Source organism: Pseudorasbora parva, chromosome 4 (genome assembly GCF_024679245.1).
Source record: "Pseudorasbora parva isolate DD20220531a chromosome 4, ASM2467924v1, whole genome shotgun sequence".
Classification (NCBI taxonomy): domain Eukaryota; kingdom Metazoa; phylum Chordata; class Actinopteri; order Cypriniformes; family Gobionidae; genus Pseudorasbora; species Pseudorasbora parva.
Window position 1 is genome coordinate 49,671,775 of NC_090175.1, and position 22,749 is coordinate 49,694,523.

A 22,749-nucleotide genomic window follows, 5' to 3' on the forward strand; every position below is an offset into this window, starting at 1 on the left:
AACTCTGCTCTGACATGCACATCTCTTCATGTACACATTTTCGCAGTGCCTGATGTGTTCAGTAATTGAGCCAAGAAGTGAACACACAAACAATAACTTGCGAGGTTTTGGATAACGCTCAGTGGTTTGAGAATAATCGAATTGGAAACTTAACAGCCACAGGCTTTCACTCCTCACTGGGTCCAAAATCTATTACTGCATTGCTGAACACACACACACACACACACACACACACACACACACACACACACACACACACACACACACACACACACACACACACACACACAGTACCCTGGTAAACACTACATATACACGGATATGGCAATATCCTTCGAAAATCCTTGTCCTTGTGGGGATGTTTGTTGGTCCCCATGAGGAAAACAGCTTATAAACCGTAATAAATTGTATGTTTTTTGAAAGTCCCCATAACCCATAAAACCCGAAAACACACGCACACGTTGTGTTTTCATGTTTTATGGGGACTTTCCATAGACATTATGATTTGTAAACTATACAAACTGTATATTCTATCCCCTTACACTAACCATACTCTTAAACCTACCCATCACAAAAAAAAAACGCTCTGCATTTTTTTATTTTCATATTTATAAGCTGTTTTCCTCACAGGGAACAAAAATGTCCCCACAAGGATTTCAGATATTTGCATCTTTTTGCATCGTGTATATGTAGGGTTTTCCAGGAAACACATACACAAACTTGTTTGGAATGTGTAGACAAAAGGGGTGTGCTATAAATGGTAAGAGAATCCGTGCATGTCAAGAATTTACGGTCTTGCCCTACATTAAACAAAACAGACACTGGCTTTCACTGTTGGACTCAATCCATGACTTTAACCAGGGTTGCCAACTTTTAAGTTCAGGTTGGAGTGAGATTTTTGGGGGGCCGGGGGGGGGGGGGGGGGGTAATGCTTTTGATCTTGATTCAGTATCAGTTTATATCTAGTATATATACTGTACATAATAATATGTTTGTTTTGGCACTAGTTTAAAGATTTCTTGGGTCAAATTATATGTGCCATTCCTTAATATTCACTTGTGAGTGCTTATATAAGTATCATTATTCATTAAAAAGATTAGGATGCAAGTTATTTAAGTTTTGAAAATTCACATTTAAAGAAATCTAGTGTTTGATCATCATATCTAAATATTTATTAGAATGCAAAGACTGCAATATATTTTTGAGCAACTAGATTAGATACATGTATATTTATTAAAGAGCCATAAGGCACCTAATGGCATTACAAATAAACATTAATATTTTTTTAGCCACAAAATGACTCTAATTTGCCTCTTTGAATTGGAATTCTCTATTTTAATATTAATTACTACACTAATTGTAATATAAATTTTAGAAGAAATACAAATATTAGAAGAAAAATATTTTAAGTGGTCATTTATTGAAAATAATTGTTGCACAAATAGTATTTAGTACCAAAAGATCTCCTCAAAATATTCAATAAATATAATTTAATGAGTATAAGTGTGACCTATTAGTAAGGAATACCTGAGGGCTAAATACAAGAATAACATTAATGTTAACAATGTTGAATCTCTATCACTCTCCATAATAAAACGATCCTGTAAATATGGCTGACTTAATAATCAATAAACACTAACACTATGCTGTACTGTTTACCAAAACTTGCAGCAAACATCTATATGGTGAAACTGTTGTGTATCCGCTTAAGCCATTTTAATGCATTGGCAGAGCGCTAGAAGTATTGAGCGCTCATGGGCCACGTGACCAGCGCGCACCGCAGGGAGACGAGAGCCTGCAACTCCGCTTTTCAACGCCTCTGGCTTTAACATTATGCCACATTAGCGCCAAAACGCTATTTATTGTTTGAATTTCATTAAAACACATTTAAAAAAATTAAAGCTTATAGCTTTGTTTAATATCAAAAGCAGGTTTGGCAATTTGGCGTGAGATTGAGTTGGGCGGAGTGAGAGCGTGAGACAGAGCCTTAAAGCGTGAGAATCACGCCAGATGCGTGAGAGTTGGCAACCCTGCTTTAACATACACCAGCCCCTCTCTGAAGACTAATAGCATGTGTGTGTATGAGTGTTTGTGTACTTTTTTGTGGTCCTTCAACTATGAGATGCTGAACTGTGGGCACTTAGCTGCAACAATCAGCGTCAGTGAGCATGTTAATACATCATGGGAGTCTTGTGTGCGTGTGTGAAACTATAAATACAGCAAGCACATTTTTTTCCCAGCCCAGGTCCAGATCATTTTTGCTTTAAATCAATAGCTGGGTTGTAAAACAGTGACAGTAAGAGAGAATTGAGGAAGATATACAGATGGAAACAAAGAGAGCAAAAACAATACTCACTGGGAACTCTGTTGATGGCTCGTAAAGGTCGGAGAACCCGTACGGTTCTGATGGCTGAGAAACTAACATTATGGCCATCTAAAGAATACTCCAGCATCCTAAAAAATAAGCAACAGAAATTCATTTAAACAAACTTGAAATGGAACACAACAGGGTAATACCGATCCATTCATTCACCTTCCTAGCATTACTCCCAAACAAGTGGACCACACACACATTTGATTTGGCACAGGTTTTATGCCGGATGCAACAGGGAAATACAGCTATATAGAATAATCTTCTATTTTGAACCATTAGATGACATTAATATAATATAATATAATGTAAAATAATTAGGGCTATCAATCGTTTAAAATATTTAATTGCGATTAATCGCATGATTGTCATGAGTTAACTCGCGATTAATCACAATTTAATCACACATTTTTAGCAATTGTAAATGTATCTTAAATTAAGTTTAAATTAAGTTTTTAATACTCTAATCAGCACACTGTAAAACCTAACAGTGAAATTCACTAAATGAAATAAGTTCATTTTACTTAATGTTACCAAAAAAGTTAATTCAACTTAACAAATATGTGTGATGTTAACTCAAAAATGTATTATTGAAAGCAAACCTCAATCTAAATAAGTTACTAAAACTTTTTAACTCTAATGGTTTAAGTTACAGATATTTATTTAATCTAGTATTTTACATCTATGGCCAATTAAATAACTAAAAGCTGATAAAATAAATAAATAAACAATAGTATATACATTAATCTACCTCATATTAAGCCTACAGTCTTACATTAAGCTCTTTTAAAGTCATTACATTTAGTCATGTCAAAGTATCATCCCAGTGAGTTTCCGAGGTAACAAAAACCGCGCCATTTTCCCTCCTTCAGTCCAGTCACAGCAGGACGGCTCGCGCTACAGTCAAGAAAAACAAAAGGTAAGCGTTTCAAACTTATTTATTCATATTTCGCTCATGTTTGAACGTTTTCAGTGTTATTTTCGTACCTCTTTTATGTTTATCCGAAGATTAACCAGCTCAGTAATGTTGTGTGTAAAGTTAGCCAGCAAACAATCTAACATTAGGAGCAAATGCGCTATTGCACCAGTGTTATCAACGGTAATGTACACGTTTGGAGTTAATTATGCTGTTTTACACTGCAGTTTGTCAGCGGGGAATTAAAAAATATATGTTTGTGCTTTCTCACAGTCGGACAGATAAACGCTGGCTTTAGAGACAGCTGGCCATCTTTCCACGTCTCTCGTGCCACAGTGACGGTAACTATGTTAAAGCAAAAGGTAACGTTAATGCAAACTCACGCATTCCTTATATTACAACCGTTTTAAATGTATTGTTAATCGAATTCGAGTTTCCTCTATCATATGTGATGCTAGTTAATTTGACTAAAGCAGCTGAAGCTCCGGGGTGAACAAAGTGACTTGAGGAGCATTTTAGATCCTGTTTTGCTAACGTTCATGGGCGTAGATTACGCGGGGGACGGGGGGGACGTGTCCCCCTAACTTTTAATAAAATGTATTTTCGTCCCCCGCACTTTTACTGGGTCTCACCGATCCTAGTCGACCCGCTCCGAGCGGGATTCGAACCGGTGTTACTCTGTGTGGGGGCGGACAAGTAACAGAGACGCTAACGACAGCCTTCTCTAAACTCGGTTGATAGCGCGCTTCTTGAGGTCAGGGGCAAGTGTATTTACATAGAAACCAATGTGAATACATCAAGATTTAAATTCAGAAACAAAAAATTATCTATGCATGACCTGTAATTTTTTCCGAATCTTAATATGAGGAGGGCGCTCTCACAGAAAGTCCAAAAGTGGGTTCGTAATACCCTGTCAAGCTGGAGCTGCAGCTGAAGGAAAACAATCGTTAGTGATGAAACGTGACGACGACAATCAGACGAGTGCGACAATATATGCTTTATGTGTGTTTTTTAAGTCATCTCAATGTAGCCTATTTATTGACAATAAAGTATCATGAATAATGCAGCTTTTTTAATGTTTAGTATTCTGCTCACCACGGCTGCATTTATGTAATCGAAAATAGTTAAAACAGTAATATTTTGAACATTATTACAAATTAAAACCGTTTTTTTTCCCTATGTGAATATATAGTAATTTATTCCTGTGATCAAAGCTGAATTTATCATCATTACTCCAGTCTTCAGTGTCACATGATCCGTCACTAATCATTCTCAGATGAGGATTTCATAATCAAGAAACATTTATGATTATTATCTGTGTTGAAAACAGTTCCCAAAATGTTGTGGAAACCATGATAGCCTACATGTTATTTTTCAGGATTCTTTAATGAATAGAAAGTTCAATGGACAGCATTTATTTGCATTTATTAAATAAATTATCTAATTTGTAATATTAAAAATATCACTTGTGATCAATTTAATGCATGTCTGATCAATAAAAGTATTAATTTCTCTCTTTTAATTTTACCACAAATGTTTAGAAAATTAAGCATCACCATGGGCAGCACAACTGATAATAATCCTAAATGTGTGTTGATCATCAGATCCTCATATGGGAATGATTAGTGAAGGATCACTGAAGACTGGAGTAATGATGATAAATTCAGCTTTGATCACAGGAATAAATTACATTTTACTATATATTCACATAGAGAACAGATGAGTTACATCAGAATATATATATATATATATTTTTACATTGCATAAAATCTATGGAGTCTTAATGCAGAAGTGTTAGTAGTATATAAACCAATCATAAAATTGGCACACAAAAAAAAGGAGAATAGGAGAATAATATTATAGATATTAATTATTGGTTATTGTTCAGCAGTGTATTTGATATCTTGCCCAATTAAAAGCAAGAGATGCGATAAATTATATTGGTCCAAAAAAAAAAAAAAAAATGGTATTACGACATTTCTGTCCCCCTCACTTCTGAAAAGATGGCTACGCCCCTGCTAACGTTAGATAAAATTTTAAACTGTTATTTGTTTCTCATGACGTTTTCTCATTTGAAACTCACACTAACACATTGTTTTAAATCTTTTCAGAGCAAAGACGAAGGTGCAATGGCAGCAACGTGGCTACAATTCTATGAGTAAGTAAGTTAGAATTAACATTGAACAAATCAATGGAATTTTGTAACGTTACTGTGCAAAATGCAAATGATAACGTTATGAACAGTTACATAATGTTCATACAAATATAAGTTTGTTCTTCAATTTTAATTTTTGAATGAATTGCTATTTTTGCAAACGTAATTATGACCATAAATGTCTTTTAGCACAACTTGTAAGTCTTCTGAAGCAATATGATTTTTTTAAAAGGCTTAAAGTCCAAAGTCCAGTCTGTCTATCATTCAAAGTCATGTTGTATTGCTTCAGGAGAATACTGGTCAAGTCTTGAAAGTTGTTGTTATAGTCTGCTTTCCTAATATAAACAGAAACATTTCGTGTGTTATATTTTCACTGGCAGTTATCCTGAAGTTGCCTTGGGTTTGTAAAGGTGTAAGGTAATTGGCAATGCTAGATTTGCAGTGGTTGAAAGAAGTCTTGTCATGAATCATAAAAAAAACTACGATCCTGGCAGGTCTGTTACTATTTAAAAGGAAGAGTTAGGAGATGTTTTCAAGACACAAGGTAGGACACATGTCAAAACTACATTACATTTATTTAGCAACATGTTAACCTTTCAGCTGCCACCAGCATAAATGCATGGTGTGGTTACAGTGACTGATAGTTGATCATTCAAGTTGTCTTAAATGTATAGTCCACTTGCCAATACAAATTCAGTCATGATTCATAAATTACCAACCCTCATATTGTTCCAAACACATAAGAATTTTATTAATCTGTCCATTGAAAATCTAGTCTTCAAAACGTTTAATTTAGGCTTTCATTAGCATATACATTGAGCACAGCAAAAGCTTATTTGACACATAATAAACCAATCTCAGCTCAAGCTTAAAGGAATCGTTCACCCTGATTTACTCCCCCCCTCAAGTCCTCCTTGGTGTAAATGACATTCTTCTTTCAGACGAATACAATCAGAGTTATATTAATACGTGTCCTGGCTCGTCCAAGCTTTATAATGGCAGTGAATGGCAGCCCAAAATTTGTAGCCCAAAAAAGTGCATCCATCCATTTTAAAAGTGCTTCACACGGCTCCGGGGGAATAATAAAGGCCTTCTGAATTAAATCGATGGGTTTGTGTAAGAAAAATATCCTCTCGTGATTCAAAACGCTTGTGCAACGCCCGACATCATCGTCACATCATTTATGTTTTTTACGCTGCGTCCGCCGTCAACGCCGTGGCTGTTATGCTTTTTTACGCTATATCCGACGTCATCGTTGTGCCGGAAACTAGTTATTTTCTTATTTTATAACGAGTTAAATATGGATATTTTTCTCATATAAACCCATTGATTCACTTCGGAAGTACTTTATTAACCCTCCAGAGTCATGTGGATTACTTTTATAATGAATAGATGCACTTTTTTGGCTTCAAATTTTGGACAGCCATTTACTGCCATTATAATGCTTGGATTAACCAGGACATTTATTAATACCGCTCTGATTATATTAATCTGAAAGAAGAACGTAATTTACACCAAGGATGTCTTGCCATTATCCATTTAAAATTTTATAATCAAATCTGTCTTGTTTCACCTTGTCTACACCGGATGTGAGCAGCGCGACAGGACAAAAGAGCCCCTTATAGTCCGTTATGTTGTCTACACTGGATGCGGCGTGATGTGAGCGACAAATCTTTGACAGTAAACTGTTGCCTCTTTCTATTTATGACATACTGACATGAAAAACAAATGTTTTGCAATGTGTGCATTATCGCTTGAATTCAATTCAATTCAATTCGTCATTCAATTCAAGGTCTAGAACATTCGGCTGATACACCCCTGAAAATGTTTTTCCCCCAATTAAACCTTGCTGACAAACAACTTAACATCTTTACAAAATTGAACTACAGGGTTTTAAATAAGCACACGCCCAATTAAATCAACAATAATCCGTTCCTTATAACAACGTTTTTTTTATTTATGAAAATTGAAATATGGTGTCTGCCCTGACAAGGGTTATTTTTATATGTGGTGTCATACAAACTTTTTTTCCAATGCATATAGAAAAAGGAGCTTGACCAGGTGCAGAAGCCAACAGTCACCATCCTTACTGTCGAGGAGGAAGAGGGAACGTTACCTTTAAACCCACTGGATGCTTTGATTGTCTTTAAAGATGAGGTGGTGATGTCTGCCAAGTCTTCGGTCAGTGCAATACACTTAGAGTACATTAAAGATCATACAGTGCTTTTGCTTTTTGAGGAAACGTACCTTTTTACATAATTTTTTTATTTTATATGTTTTGTTATTTAAATGTTATGACTTTTTTAAACATGTTTGTGCTGTTTTATTTGGTGAAAAAGTCTAATATTTTTTGTCTAGTTATATTTGTGAACATATGGCATACTGTATTTATGATGTAAATGTTATATTTCAATAAATTACTTAAAAATACCCTCCTGTTCTGTCTTCATTTTGTACCAATGTTAGCTTGTGCTTAGTCTTATGTAACTTAATCACTTTGAGTTTGATGAACTTAAACCATTTGCCGCAATCTGTTTCCTAAAACCATTTAAGTAACCATGTAGTTGTTAAGACTTAGTTAGATTTGTTACCTGAATTCAAACTGAATTAATAAAATTAACTTAAAATCTTTAAGTTCAGTTTACTCTTAATAATTGATCAACACAACACTAAAATATAAGTTTTAACACTTAAACAACACTAAAATATGAGTTAATTTAACTCAATGTATATGAGTTTTCAGTACTCATACTTAATGGTTTTAAAACTTAATTGGTTTGAAGCAATCGGTTTCCTCAAATGGTTTGAGTTACCGTAACTTGTTGGGTTTTACAGTGCATGGGTATGGACAAATATGCATGCTTTATGCAAATGTACATTTATTTGATAGTGAAACCATACTTATTCAATAATAATCAATACAGCATGAAGACTAGACGTATAAAAGGTCATAGATGTTTATCTAAGAAATTGTTCATGTCTCTTAAGCCTAAACTTAAAAATTAAGAGTAAGTAGTGATTTCTCTCATTTTAAGAATATAAAGGGAGCTTTTACACTGTCAGTATAATTCAGAGCAAGGCACAGTTCGTATGAAAAATTGGCAATGTGTCCCAGTGAGCGCACCAGAACCACACCATACCTGGAGGAGGTCCATATTCCACGAGTAGGAATATAGTGCGGCCCCTTTAAGAGATCCCCATTCCCTATTGAACTGCCGGTATTTTGCGTGTGCTCGCCCAACTGGGCCGCGATTCACGTGGGCAGTGTGAAGAACACGGACTTGGAGGCGCGCTTGTTCAGGACAGTAACCTGTGCATTCGTTTTAGCCGATTATAATGTATTTAGTTAAATTAAACACGTGTAGCTACTGTAAGCAGTGATGGTGTTAATGATTTACCTCAGACATGAGCGAGAGTGAGCTGCAGTGCATCGCGCTCAGACTGCAGAGAATGTGCTCAGTGAAAAAACGCACTTTTCTTTCTGGAGTCTAATAGAAGTTAAACTGAAAATATGGTAGCTTATGTAGGCAATACTCCACTTTTGGTTTTGAATATTAATGTTAATGTCAACCCTTTTCTTTCCCTATTAATGTTTGCTGCTGCATCCTTTGCGTCTGACTGCTCTCACTTTTTCCAACTACGGGCTATGCCACGGATCAAACTGAAAATGCTGTTAACACGCGTTAATAAATTTAGTGCAGTTAAAATGAATTTGCGTTAAAACGTTATTAACGCATTAACTTTGACAGCCCTAAATATAATGTAATTAATATAATATAATATAATATATAATATAATATAATATAATATAATATAATATAATATCAAGTGTATAGTCTGTTTTGGTTTAGTTTTGACTGTGTTTCCTGTGCTCGTTCCTAGCCATTGTTATGGGTTCCAGGGAAACCGTGACCCGTGTTTTTCCAACTTTCTACCCGTGAAAGTGCACTGGAACGGCAGTCAAACCCTTGACCTCATGCTAGATTGATGTACTTCCAGTTACGAGCTCTGACGTCACATAAGCCCTATTCGGACGGTAATTGTTTCTCATGTAGACATCCGTAAAAATACATTTGCATGCCATTGCCATCTCTGTGATAAAACTCGTGCATTCGGATGCCGATTTATTCATGGTGGAGGAGAGAGTTTTGTGACCTTGCGCACCTCCGAACGCCGCTCATGTGGTCATTCTAATGCTCGTCTGCTGTAAAAATGTCATATGCTTGAATAATAAGAATAAAATCCTATTTAATTTAATAACAAGAAATTATGAATGATTTAATTTATATTAATAATCCTGTTTAAAAGTAGATAGGAAGATGTAATTTAAAAATGTGGAAATAAGTGGAATTAGGTTAATAGAATGCTGCAAATTGAACCTATATAACGTTAATTACAGCCATAATAACGGCTCATTTCACATGTTTACGTGCTTTTCTTTTTGAGTGGTGATGTAAGATTATTCTTGTAAATACTTTCCAGCATTTCAGTATTAAAGTGCAGGCTAGATCTTTAAAATGCATCCATATTACAGGGAAACGTAATGATACGGTGCTCTGCAGGGGTCAAAAAGTATATAAACAATTACTTTTGATGCAATCTCTTCTTGAAAAATCTGAGAATCAGACGGCATTTAAATCACCACATGGCCTAGGTGTTTGTCTAAAAACACTAGGTCATTCAGCCGGGGATTTTTACTCTGGTGATGGAAGAAAAACACTGACATTCTGGATTCGGACTGCAATAAAATCACAGACTAGCCTCTGTAAATGGTGAAAATACCTTACGACCCCACGAGAAACAATTACTGTCCGAATAAGGCTAAAGCCTGTGAAACATCAATGGCAGCCCCTACGGATCCGGTGTTTATGAAAATTGTACACCAAATACATTTCCATATACAAATAAAATAAAATAAAATAAAATGTATAACAGCTTTGCTTGCCTTATGTGCCATTTTTTCTCTCCCATTTCCCTCAAATAAGCAAGGAGTAAGCACCTTTGGCAAAATATATTATTTTAAATGAGCATAAGCCCTGTAAGGTCTGCCATGCATTGTTTACATCTAGCTACCACAATTACACTCAAGCAGTTTGGTGTGACTTTGCCTAGAACACTACAAAGTCGTGAGTCATGGTTTGAAGTCGTAACTTACAGGCTAAAAAAAACTGCCTGGAAAGTTGTTAATTAATCTGTACATCTGTTCTGTTTTCTGTTAATTACTCTGTCTGTATTTAAGCCTTCAGTTCATTGTCTGGCATCTTTTTGTTCAAAGTGGTTATTTCCTGCATCTTCTAGAGGTCTTCAACCCTGCTCCTGGGAACCCACTGTCCTTCCAAATTTATTTCCAACCTGCTTCAGAAAACCTGCCTGTGTATTTTCAACAATTGGTCCTGAAGATCTTGATTAGCTTCAGCTGTCTTTGATTAGGGTTGGCGCTAAACTCCGCAGGATAGTGGTGCTGCGTCCCAATTCGCCTACTTATAAAACATCCTAAAAGTATGTACTCTTTTTGTGAAGAAAAAGTTAATACTTTTGAATGTGTAGCAGAAAAGTATGCAAGCTTCTGACATACTACTTCATGTTTAACAAACTCTGTCGCTTAGTTACGTGTATCCCATCACCGTTTAAACTGTGCTTCATTACAGTTCAAATCCTCCAAATTCAGTTTAATCTCCTACCGTTTCAGAGAGAAATGTAGCCGTACGTTGATCTGCCATTTGTGGGTGTTTAATGCAGAGACTCTCCTCTTGTTTGCAGTTTAAATATAATAATGCATTTAAAATTTAACGGCCAAACGTGTCATTACAAAAGTTCACAATGCTGCTGCAGGTGAAATATAATGTGGACAACACTGACAAAATTTACTTTTGTCAGGTTAAATACATATAGTTGGTCGATTAAACTCCTTTATCTAAACCGCTCTACCTAACTGTCGGACTCGCACATCTGTCATGTTTGTAGTTTTTTAACACTTTTTATCCGTTTTTGTAGTTCTAATCGAATCCTCGTCCAACTCGCAATGGGTTCTGGGCAATATCAGCCATTATTGCACATCGATCCATACTTCGAATTCGGACTGGAAATAGTAAACCATCTGGGTATCTTTGGAATACTTTTTTCAACATATTACGATTTGGGACATAATCATTTTCCAAATAATAATAATAATAATTTTCGAATACTATTTAGTATGGATAGTATGCGAATTGGGACACAGGTGGGTCACTAGGAGCAGGGTTGAAGACCTCTCTTCTAAAGAGTGTTAATGTTGAATATTTTTGTAAAAACTGCTGTATTTTTTCAGGATTCTTTGATGAACAGAAATTTCAAAAGAACAGCATTTTTCTTTTCTTTTTTATGTTTCAGTAAAATTTCTGGTAAGATTTGTGTTGCAGACCAATGTTTGGTCTTGATTCATTGACTCGTAGAACAGTTTAAACAATTCTAACATAATGTGTAATACATTGCATTTAAAATAGGGACGGTGTAAAACATCTCTTTCTTACTGCTCACACACAGCAGCAAAGAGAATACTGTATTTAATATTATTTTAAATTGTTTCAGAATATTTAAATGCTCGTCCTGCTAAAAAGTGTAGCTTAGGCCCACATGAATGTCTATGCTATTTATACAAGTGTTGGTGTAGTGCTGTTATAGCCATACTTTTCACTTGATTGATCAACATAATATTTCTGGTGAAGGAGATTCATGAAGGCAGTCTTGCTGGTTAAGCCAGTTAAGAAGTCTATTGGGAAAATCCACACACCAGCATCCCAAAGCGGTTTAGAAATGTTTTGCCCTTGTCCGATTTAATGATCAATTTACTCCTTACTCACACAATGATTTTAATGAGTTTTAATGAGTGATCAGGAACTTTAGATTGAGCTGCCTTTTACAGAGAGGAAAACTAGTAGAAATCGCAGAGTCAGTGACAGCACAAGTGACAGGAGAGACCAGATACAGTCAGACACAGAGACTCACGCCTGCTGGTAATTGTCATTCATGAGCTTAGCTGTGACACATCGACTTGACATTAGAACTTGACCTGACATTAAAACTGGATCTGACATTAAACACACAGACACACACACGCTACTGGTCACTGGGCCCCACAAAGTAAGAAATACAAGTACACACACACACACACACACACACACACACACACACACACACACACACACACACACACACACACACACACACACACACACACACACACACACACACACACACACACACACACACACACACACACACCTTGTAATAGTTAGGAGTTTAATGACTAATTAAATTCTAGGAATCACACACTAATAGTTGACTTTTTAGATCTTCTGAGAGAGGCAGTCTCAGGTTTGTGATTGGTCACTCACCCAGCCATGACGATAAAGAGGTCAAGACGGTTCCAGGTGTCGCCAAGGTAACATTTTGGACCAAAAACCCCCAAGGCCACCATTTTTAACACCATCTCCACAGCAAAGAATGCAAAGATGAAGTCATCGAAGGCCTGTAGAGTGAAGAACCACGAAAACATTGAACCACTGGAAAAAAGTCAAATGTGATTTATTTAAAGTGCATTTATATCCCAAAATCATGATTTTCGGTCCTTTTATTTGGTCCATCTAAAAGCAAACAACACTCCCCATAAAACTAATTTAAATAAACAATTTTGTTTAAATAGTATTTTTGCTTGACACCAGAGTGTTGATGTATCGAACACTTTTACTGACTGCAGAAAATATTTTTTTAGTACAACAGAAAATATGATGATACGTTTTAAAACATATCAATAAACATTAGAATCTTTTAAAGTTGTCTTTATGCATAGTAAGTAAACTTAATTAAACTTTGATTAACAAAATGTTAATCACATTGTATAGTGCTAGAAATATGTATTTTCAAACAGTAGAATTAGTTAATTTTGTTCTGAATTAATAGACTGGAAAAATTAAGTTTAAAAAAATAATGATTCAAGATTTCAGATGAAGAAGAAATTCAGATCATCAAATTCAATATTCTAAAATTCCAATCACAGAAATTCAGATCTTACAGAAGTAGACCAGAGGTCATCATCAGGGAAGAGTAAAGGATGTCAGAAAAGTCAAAGGGAGCACCGTCTGATCATTTAATTTGCTATATGTAATGGAATAAAGATCTAACGGCCCTTTTATACTTTTTTGTTTAGTTTAGATTAATGCACGGAAAATTAGATTCCGACTAGATTTCTAATTTTTCGTGTGGTTTACTAGCCTAGAAATCTAGACGCACCCTAGCGGCAGCAAATCTAATCTGCCTGTGAGTGTTGTCTAGCAAACCCATTTGAGCCGTAAACGGCAAGCTCTCATTGTGTATAGAGTCGGTGGGCGGGGCTAAACATAATGACGCCAGAGTTGCGTTTGTGTGCTTCTAGTAAACACAGAGACTGGCGAACGGTGGTCTTTCGAATCAGCTTTGACCGCGACTCTGGAAGACTTGGAGTCTTTAGAAAAGAACAAAGAACGGCACTGAAGTCATTCTTAAGAAGGGAAGATGTGTTCGCAGTTTTGCTGACCGGATACGGCGAATGTTTAATCTTTCAACTAGCTCTGTTTCACCTTCTTTGCTCTGGTTGGTTGTCGCGCTATCCTATCGCGTGCAGAGGGAGTTTGAAAGACAACCGTTTATCCCGCCCCTCGGATTGAGCCCTGTCAATGGTGAGTTTCCAGACATCTTAATGTGGGTCTGGCTTGTCAGGCTAGTGGTTTACCGCACAATTAAATAAAACAGACCAGGTGCTGATTAATATTTCATATAGCCTATCGGATACAATTTTTTTTCAGTGAAACGCGTTAAGTTGCACAGAAAAGTTGCCTGATCTAGGACCTGCCCTGTACAGTTTAAAAAGCGTTAACCTACTACTGCTATAAGACTATTATTTTGTTGAACAGACATGGGCTGAATCCAATCAAATAGGGCATTATTTGAGGGGACAGCCATTGTACGAAACCATGGACATGTTCGAGTGCATTCATTCAACCCCACACAGCAATAGCTATACAGACGATGTACATTCAATGGAAGTCTGATTTCACTTACTCATTTTAATTCACTCTTTCAATTTAACTGTGTTAATGGACTAAAGTAAGGAATAGTGAATGAGGGTTTAGGGGTCAATTTTGGATTCAGCCCTGGAGAACGACAGATGACGGCAAATGCGTAGATTTTCTTCACTAATCAGCGTTTTGTAAACCACGCATGAAAAATTAGAAATCTAGCCGATATCTCATTATGTGCATTAATCTAAACCAAACTAAAAAGTATAAAAGGGTCGTTTGATCTTTTCTCTTTATTCCATTACATATAGGAAATGAAATGATCAGACGGTGCTCCGTTTGACTTTTCTGACATCCTTTACTCTTCCCTGATGATGACCTCTGGTCTACTTTCTGTAAGATCTGAATTTCTGCGGTTGGAAATTTTAAAATATTGAATTTGATGATCTGAATTTCTTCTTCATCTGAAATCTTGAATCTGTATTTTCAAAAACGTAATATTTCCAGTCTATTAATTCAGAACAAAATATCTGCTGTTTGAAAATTTATACAATTTCGACATAAAAACATTTCAGATGTGTTCAATTTTAAATGTTCTATATTCAACATTTAAAAATTCAAATTCAGAACTATGTAAAATGCAACATAATATTCAATTTTGTTAGATTACACTTGTCAATAATTCAGATTTATACAATTCAAATTCAGATCATTTTGTCATATTTCTAGCTCCATAAAAATGTAGTTTCATCTAAAATTTCTACTTCTATATTATAGTTAATTTAGCTTTTGTTTATAGAGTGATTAAGTTGTAGACATCCCCAAAATTATATATAACAACATTATGCAACTTTTTGTCTTATGTCTGTGAAAATGCTGTGGTTTATGGCATCACGGGCTGGGTCGTGCCGGCACAGTGCAACCAGAAGCTGGCGAACCCATTCTCTAGTGGGAAAAGGTGTTCCTGTGTGTATTTAAGTGCCAGGGTATTAATGGAGTATGTGTTTAAGTAATAAGTGTGGAAATAATTATTGTTGATTGATTATAACGGATGTCAAGAAGATGAGGTACTTGTATGTGCATTAAATATAATACTTACACGATAATGGTATGGCCTAAAAAAGGGGTGGGGCTTGACTTATATAAACCGAGAACAAACCTTAACAAGTCGATGCAAGAGTGCTACATGGTGCTTCTGTATTTTCTGGTTTCTTTTCCCTTTTTGTTATTTCTTTGGTACTTTGTATTTTTATCATTTTGTGGGCACTTGTATATATTCTGTAAATAAATTCCAACTTGCACGAAAGTGCTTCTGCGAGTGAGCCATCGTTTTTACGTCCCTTCATATTTCTTCCCTGAGGGTGAGCTAGTGAGCTCGTCTTCATCACAGATCTACAGAACAAAATAGTTTCTCCTCTAAACTTGATTTATTTTTCCCCAAATAATATAATTCTATAAAAATGTACAATCTATTAGATTGCATTATATGTAGGGTGAATGTAAACCAATCCAGTACTCAATTTTTTTTTAAAATGCTGACAAATCTTCACCGATATGCTTTGCATTGGATTAAAAGAGGAGATTGATAGTGTCTAGTATTCAATTATGTTAGGATTTAGAATAGCAAATGCCTGAAAATGCTAGATGTCACATACTATAAAGTGGCCTCAAAAATATGCAGACACATTTTAAAAGGTATTCATTTCAGTGCAAGCGCCATATGCAAATAAATGATCTGACTTCACTTTTATAAACCATCTTTTATCATTCACTTTCAACAAAATGGTCCCAGGGTGATTATTAGCGGATTTTGAAGTCAGTTCCCCTCAAGTTCACAGAGATGTCCTAGAAGAGAAACCGCAGGTTTTCTTCTCTTAACTGATCTCATTTAAAGCAGCGCTTGTGAACTAAATTCACAGCCTTCGACACTAAATTTCAAGACAGTCTCTGTCAGACTTCAAATTGCCTGTTGTGAGCAATGTTTCCATTATTATGCGAACCCTACAGGTTATTTTCAAGTTGTTGTGGAGAGATAAAAGAACCGTATGTTTCTGAGTCAGTGGCTGATGCTTCACGGTGTCGCTCGCGGGTGTCTGTCACAATTGACAGTTGACTGTGTCCAGGAATTGCATAAACAGATGCATTCTGCTTCATATTGGTTTGATATTTTGTTTAGTTTTTTACAATCCAATGGAACATTTTAAATGTGGCTTAAAGGGTTATTAGTTCACCCAAAAATGAAAATGATGTCATTAACGACCCTAATGTCGTTCCACGACCGTAAGACTGCCGTTCATCTTCGGAACACAGTTTAAGATATTTAATATTTAGTCTAAGAGCGTATGCAACTGTATACAGACTTCTGTCCATGTCCAGAAAGGGAATAAAAACATCATCAAAGTAGTCCATATGTGACATCAGTTGGTTAATTAGAATCTATTGAAGCATCAAAAATACATTTTGGTCCAAAAATAACAAAAACTATGACTTTCAGCATTGTTTTCTCTTCCGCGTTTGTTTTCAATCCGCAAATAAACATTCAAACGGTTATGAATCAGCGTATTGATTCATGATTCAGCTTGCGTGTCAAACTGCTCAATTGCTGAAATCATGTGACACTGGCGATCCAAATTCTAAATCAATCCGCTGATTCATAACTTTTAGTGGCCTAAGCTATCAGATCATCACCGTGCGTCAGAGTGATAAAGTGCATGCACTAAGACGAGAGCGGTATGTATCAACTCGCCTTAGTTAAGGGAATAACATAATTAAATATAAAAAAGCGGTGAAGTATCCCTTTAAATGCTTTCTTTTCAGGGAACTCAAACAAAACCACAGATAAAATGATCAGAGATTGAAATATGTAGTTATAGTGCCCCTGTTATGCTATTTCAAATGTTCCTCTTTTTGTTTCAGATGTCTCCAAAACCCCTTAAAGGGTTAGTTCACTCAAAAATGTAAATTATCCCTTTATAAATACTACTTTCTTCTTTCAGTCAAACACAATCTGAGTTTTATTAAAAAATATCCTGGCTCTTCCAAGCTTTATAATGGGAGTGAATGGTGCCTTGTTTTTTGAACCCAAATGAGTGCATCCATTAATCATAAAAGTATGAAAATATTTTTGTAAGAAAAATATCCATATTTATAACTTTATAAACTATAATTACTGGCTTCTGGTAAAGGCCGTACATTTCTTTTTAAAGAACTGTGAACATGAACTGTGTTGTTTTATTGTTTTATGATGTTTTCTGGGGTGCACTTATAAAGCTTTACTTTTTGTAAAAATAATATCTTAAATAAAATATTGTCATAATTTAGAAATAAAAGGCATTTTTCCTACCGTGATTTTAGCCCTCTGCTCTGAACGCTCTGTTTTAAGGGGTGTGTCTGCTGTGAGAGTTCAGTGTTAACGCCCACTGCTGTGATGAGCTAACGTATTTTCATTTAAAATAGCTAAGCAATAAAGGGAGCTTTCTTTGATCAATTTCTTTATAGAATTTAATCACTATTAAATAACAGATTATTTTCATCCTACTAAGGGAAACAATGCAAGTTAACATTTGGACACTGGTTTGATTTACTGACACACAGACAAAACATTTTTGACTGTATAAATCACATTTCAGCTAAGAAGGCATTAGAATTAACACACGTACTTACATGTTGCATTACTACACTGTAAAAAATGTTTAGGTCTCCAATTGAACATTTTAATGTGTCTGATCACATCTAAATGTTTCAGTTGGCCGAATTGAATTTCTTTGAGTTAAATTGCATCAATGCCCAGAATTTTAATTCGGCAAACTACATTTTTTTGATGTGATCAGTCACTAGAAAATTTTCAATTGGAGCCTTTTTTTTTTTTTTTTTTAAGTGTATCGAGCCCATGGGCTCTGCACAATATTTTGTAATCCTCAATGGCATGCTCATTGATCTGGTTCAACACTAAGCCTATGTTACATGCGCATATCGGTGGGCGGGGCTAAACAGGCAGTGAGCAATAGCCGTTGATCTTCTTTTGCAGCGGCGGTGTTTCACCACACGCTGACGCCGCAGGTTTGCACATTCTGAGATCGAGCGTTTGCTGGGCCTTGTGTCAATAAAAGCTTTTCTTTGACTAACAAGGAAGTTTTCAGCTCTGAAACTTATATTTTTATAAGCATATTCTTATATTATGATGAACTTTTATATATCAAAGGCTGAATGAAAAGTTGATTTCTCAATTCCTGACCAGTCAAACCCAATCTGTTGTGATATTGTCAGAAACTAGTCCGTTGAAACTGCCTGCAATGCCAACGCAGCGCTTCTCGCCATGTCAAAAGCACGATCCATCATAAAAGTAATCCATAGGACTCTAGGGACTTAATAAAGAATAAGCATGTTTTTGTAAGAAAAATATCCATATTTACAACTTGATAAACTATAATTACTGATTTCCGATAATGGCTGAACGTGAATCTAGTTCCAGCTGAAGAGTGACCTTTGACCTGATGTATGACGTAGGATGGATCAGTATGATTTCATGCAAGAAGTAAGACCAGAATTACTGATGACTCGTTTCAGGTACCGTAGTTCAGAATCAGTTCTTTCATTTGGGAGACAATAACTTTGGGAAGACACTGTACATTCACATACAGCTGTTAATACACAACACATGAAAGACAATATCTGAAAAAGCATAATAGGGGCACTTTAGTTAATCAAACCATGTGTGTGTGTGTGTTGTGTATTATGTAGTTGTGTGTTACCTGCAGTATGCTGCACCTGTCAGAGTGGCACTCCAGATCTTGGCAGGGCTGGAACATGCCGAGTGTGATGCAGTTGAGCAGAATGACCAGCATGCTGAGCCGCTCAAACCATGTAGAACGTCAGTTAAGGACAGTACAACTCACAAAGTAAAACAAATTCAAGAGTTCAAATATTCCTTTCATAGTCAGCTTTAAAGATTGGGGTAAGCAATATTTGAAAAAACAATGTTTGAGAGTTCATTGGATCGACACAACAACAAACTTGTGGCCAATTAGCATTAGAGAGGGTAGGATGGTGGAAGAGAGGGAGATTTGAAGAAACACTGTTGAAAGGGAGATACCTGAGAGACATTAAAAAAGAAAAAAGCTCATAAGATTATCACATGAAAAACAGGGGTTATGATCAGGAAAGTGCTATAGGACCCTCGTTACAGTTTTTCTCAGTCGCTTTGGTGTGTTTCTCACATCACTATTTCCATTTGCACAACAGTTAGTTCAACCTCCACAACATTTAGTCATTTGTGAACATCATAGTAGGAGTTTCTCATTCCCTCCAACAAATTTCAAATGCTCCTGGACATGCATCAAATGCAACTCTCTGGTGTTTTATAAAATTATCATTTGCTTATGTCATGTCAGTCAAAATACTTGTGACTGCTCATAGTCATTCCATATAAAACGAATAGTCCTCATTTCATTGCTTGAGTCATTACATACAAAAATGTTGAACTAGTTGTCAGTAATCTGTCAAGCAAATTTTACACAATTATTTATTTATTTCTTTTTCTGAAAATGTCCCTTGTCTCGCAGTGATGTAGATGAAATTATGTGGCCAGACAGAGAGGAACGTCTGGATGTGCATGAATGATTACAGTACTATGTATGTTCAGTTCCAATATGTACTGCAATATTGTTCAAAGCTACCCAAAGGGAGTTTATGTTTATTGTAAATAACGGTGTATTGTTTATTTTGCACAATGCTGTGAACAAATTAGAATTGCAAAGAGCATATGCAGTAAAAATGTGAAACATACATATTTAGTGTCTTGACTTAGTTACCTCACTAAACACAGTAATGTGTAACTTGGCTGTGCAAATAGTATATAGTGCTGTCTTGAGCATTTTCAGGTAGTGTCACAAAGATCTGACTTTTTTGCATCTGAAAACATTTACAGAGTAAACTGTCATAATGAAAACATGACAAAGCCATTTGACTATCTTGTTCATAAACAATGGTATCAGGACTTTTCATCTTGATGACACTGACACTTACATTAACATGAACACTTGCTTTTGAGGAATGAACTATCCATTTTGAGCAAGTGACACACTTTTGCAGGTTATCAACTAGGTTTTGCAGTTGTACTAATTGTTTTGAGTTCAGAGGGTCATAACTGCATTAACTGTTGTGCAAATGGAAATAGTGATGTGAGAAATGCACCAAAGCGACTGAGAAAAACTGTAAAATTAGGAAAGCTTTATAGCGCTGGAGAGAGCTAAGCAGGCTTTGATTCTGCTCCATGCGTGAGTAACTCTGGTTTTGAGTGTCTACTCCGATGTACACTTCAAGCGGCTCTATATCCCACAATTCAACTTGATTGTTGCGTCACAGCAGATTGTGCTTATAGTGTAGGATATATTCATCAATTTGAGAATTAAATCACATAGTAGTGTATAGTATATTAATTATGTTGAGATTTAATTGCGTAATACTTGCAACTACATTATGTTAATCGTATTGATATATTTTTTGTAATTTCATTTTTCTCTCCCATATATATACAATTTTATATATTTAACTTATATATAAAATGGTGCATAAAAATATATTTATTAATATATATTTATTAATACATATATATATATATATATATAATTGTTTTTTATGTAGAAAAATGATTTTAAATAATAAATCAGCTCCACAGTAAATTCTAAGTGATCATGGGCTTAGTGCGGTCCATTTAAACCTTATGCACGAGTTTGTGTAGTGAGCAGTAGTGGGCACTCGTGCAACATAAGCGATAACACATCTCGCATGAGATGGAGGGAAGTTAGCGAGTGAAGGGCATGAACATTTGGAATGGAACGCAGCCAAGATCTGACCCAGAGCAACTGAAAATGAGGGCTATATACACAAGCAAACACTAGAGACTAAAATAAATAATTAACAAGACACAGGTGTAACACATGAGGGCAAATCGATCACTATGGCAACAGACAGAGAGCGAAACCAACTCAAAATCAAACTAAACCACAGGCAAAATGTGCCAAAGGCATCCTTGCTTAATAAAAGTATTATTTTCATTAAAATATTATCTTACTCAAACTTTTCAATAGTAAATGTTACAGCGGAGGAGAGAAAAATATAATAAAAAAGAAATAAGAAATAAAAAAGAGTTTAGTAGAGAAGAGCACACTTATACATTTTTATATTAATATCATACTTGCATATTTGCATCATAACACTTATTTATACTGTACTGATTCTGTTAGAAGTCCCCAACCACTGATAGAAGAATAGAAAATAGAATAGAATACAAAAGTTCGGAGCTAAAAAATGAATGAAATTTATGGAACTGAGCATGAATAATGTAAGACACTTGTAGATTAATAATTGATATTGTTCTCAAGAAGTTTGAAATAATACAATTTGGATTGCATAAAACCCACCATAATTCCTGTTTAAATAAACTGTCCTTTTTAATAATGCTCAATATTCCTGTCTGTGGCTATAAAACACAATATTATAAAATACAATAAAGTCAGTTTGTTTTCATATGCATCTAATTAAAAACTGCAATTACATTTTCACATTACAGTGCATGAATCTGCATACCTGCCGCTGTAAAGGCAAACTCAGCCCCACAGGCACTTTACCTCATTAATCATAAACCTGCCACAGCAACACACTGTTCACACCCGATCAATCACCATGGTAAATCCTGCAGTTATCCTCATTACACCAGGACACATCACACCTCATTTACGAACCCAACACACTAAAACACTTTAAAGTTTAAAATACTTCTTTAAACCCTTAAGACTATATGTATCTGTGTCTCAGAGCAGCATTAACATGATCGGGCCCCTGCTGTTCCTTAGGTCTCCGTCTTACCGAAACCCTTCTGGAATTCCAGCAGACTTCCCTCTCACTATAACTGGGACAGCGTTCCCCTCATCAAACATTTATCCAGAGCCCACACTAATGCATACAGACAACTCCAGCTCTCATTGCTCATCCTCAAGATTGTTGTGGTCACATTCATGCCACTTCTGCTGAGGATAGTGCTGATGGTGATAGAGAACAGAAATGGGGCGAGAAAGTTAATGACTTACTTTCTTCTAAAACACAAAAGAAGATATTTAGAAAAATGGGTCCCATTTTATATTAAGTGCTTTTAATACTTACATGGTACCTAGCAATTGTTTATGTACATGCATAGCAGTTAAAGACACCTACAATAAAGACCATTTTATAAATTTTCCATGGGTTTTCATTGTATAGACTGAAATAATTCAAAAAT

The 22,749-nt window shown here is 35.6% G+C and overlaps 1 protein-coding gene and 1 long non-coding RNA gene across 2 annotated transcripts in view; one reads left to right on the plus strand and one right to left on the minus strand.

The window, feature by feature from the left end:
* Window positions 1-19,336, minus strand: part of cacna1hb (calcium channel, voltage-dependent, T type, alpha 1H subunit b) — a 73,705-nt gene extending 54,369 nt beyond the window's left edge. Inside the window, exons 1-3 of the mRNA XM_067442141.1 lie at window positions 19,226-19,336; window positions 12,816-12,949; window positions 2,357-2,454 (exon numbers count right to left, since the gene is read on the minus strand). Coding sequence (XP_067298242.1) covers window positions 2,357-2,454; window positions 12,816-12,949; window positions 19,226-19,318 — 325 coding nt within the window. The 5' untranslated portion in view covers window positions 19,319-19,336. The remainder of the gene's footprint in view (window positions 1-2,356; window positions 2,455-12,815; window positions 12,950-19,225) is intronic.
* LOC137074146 (uncharacterized) lies at window positions 2,920-7,908 on the plus strand. The gene is made up of 3 exons (XR_010904924.1): window positions 2,920-3,649; window positions 5,399-5,445; window positions 7,486-7,908. It is a non-coding gene; the product is annotated as an uncharacterized lncRNA (long non-coding RNA).
* Window positions 19,337-22,749: the final 3,413 nt, after the last annotated feature.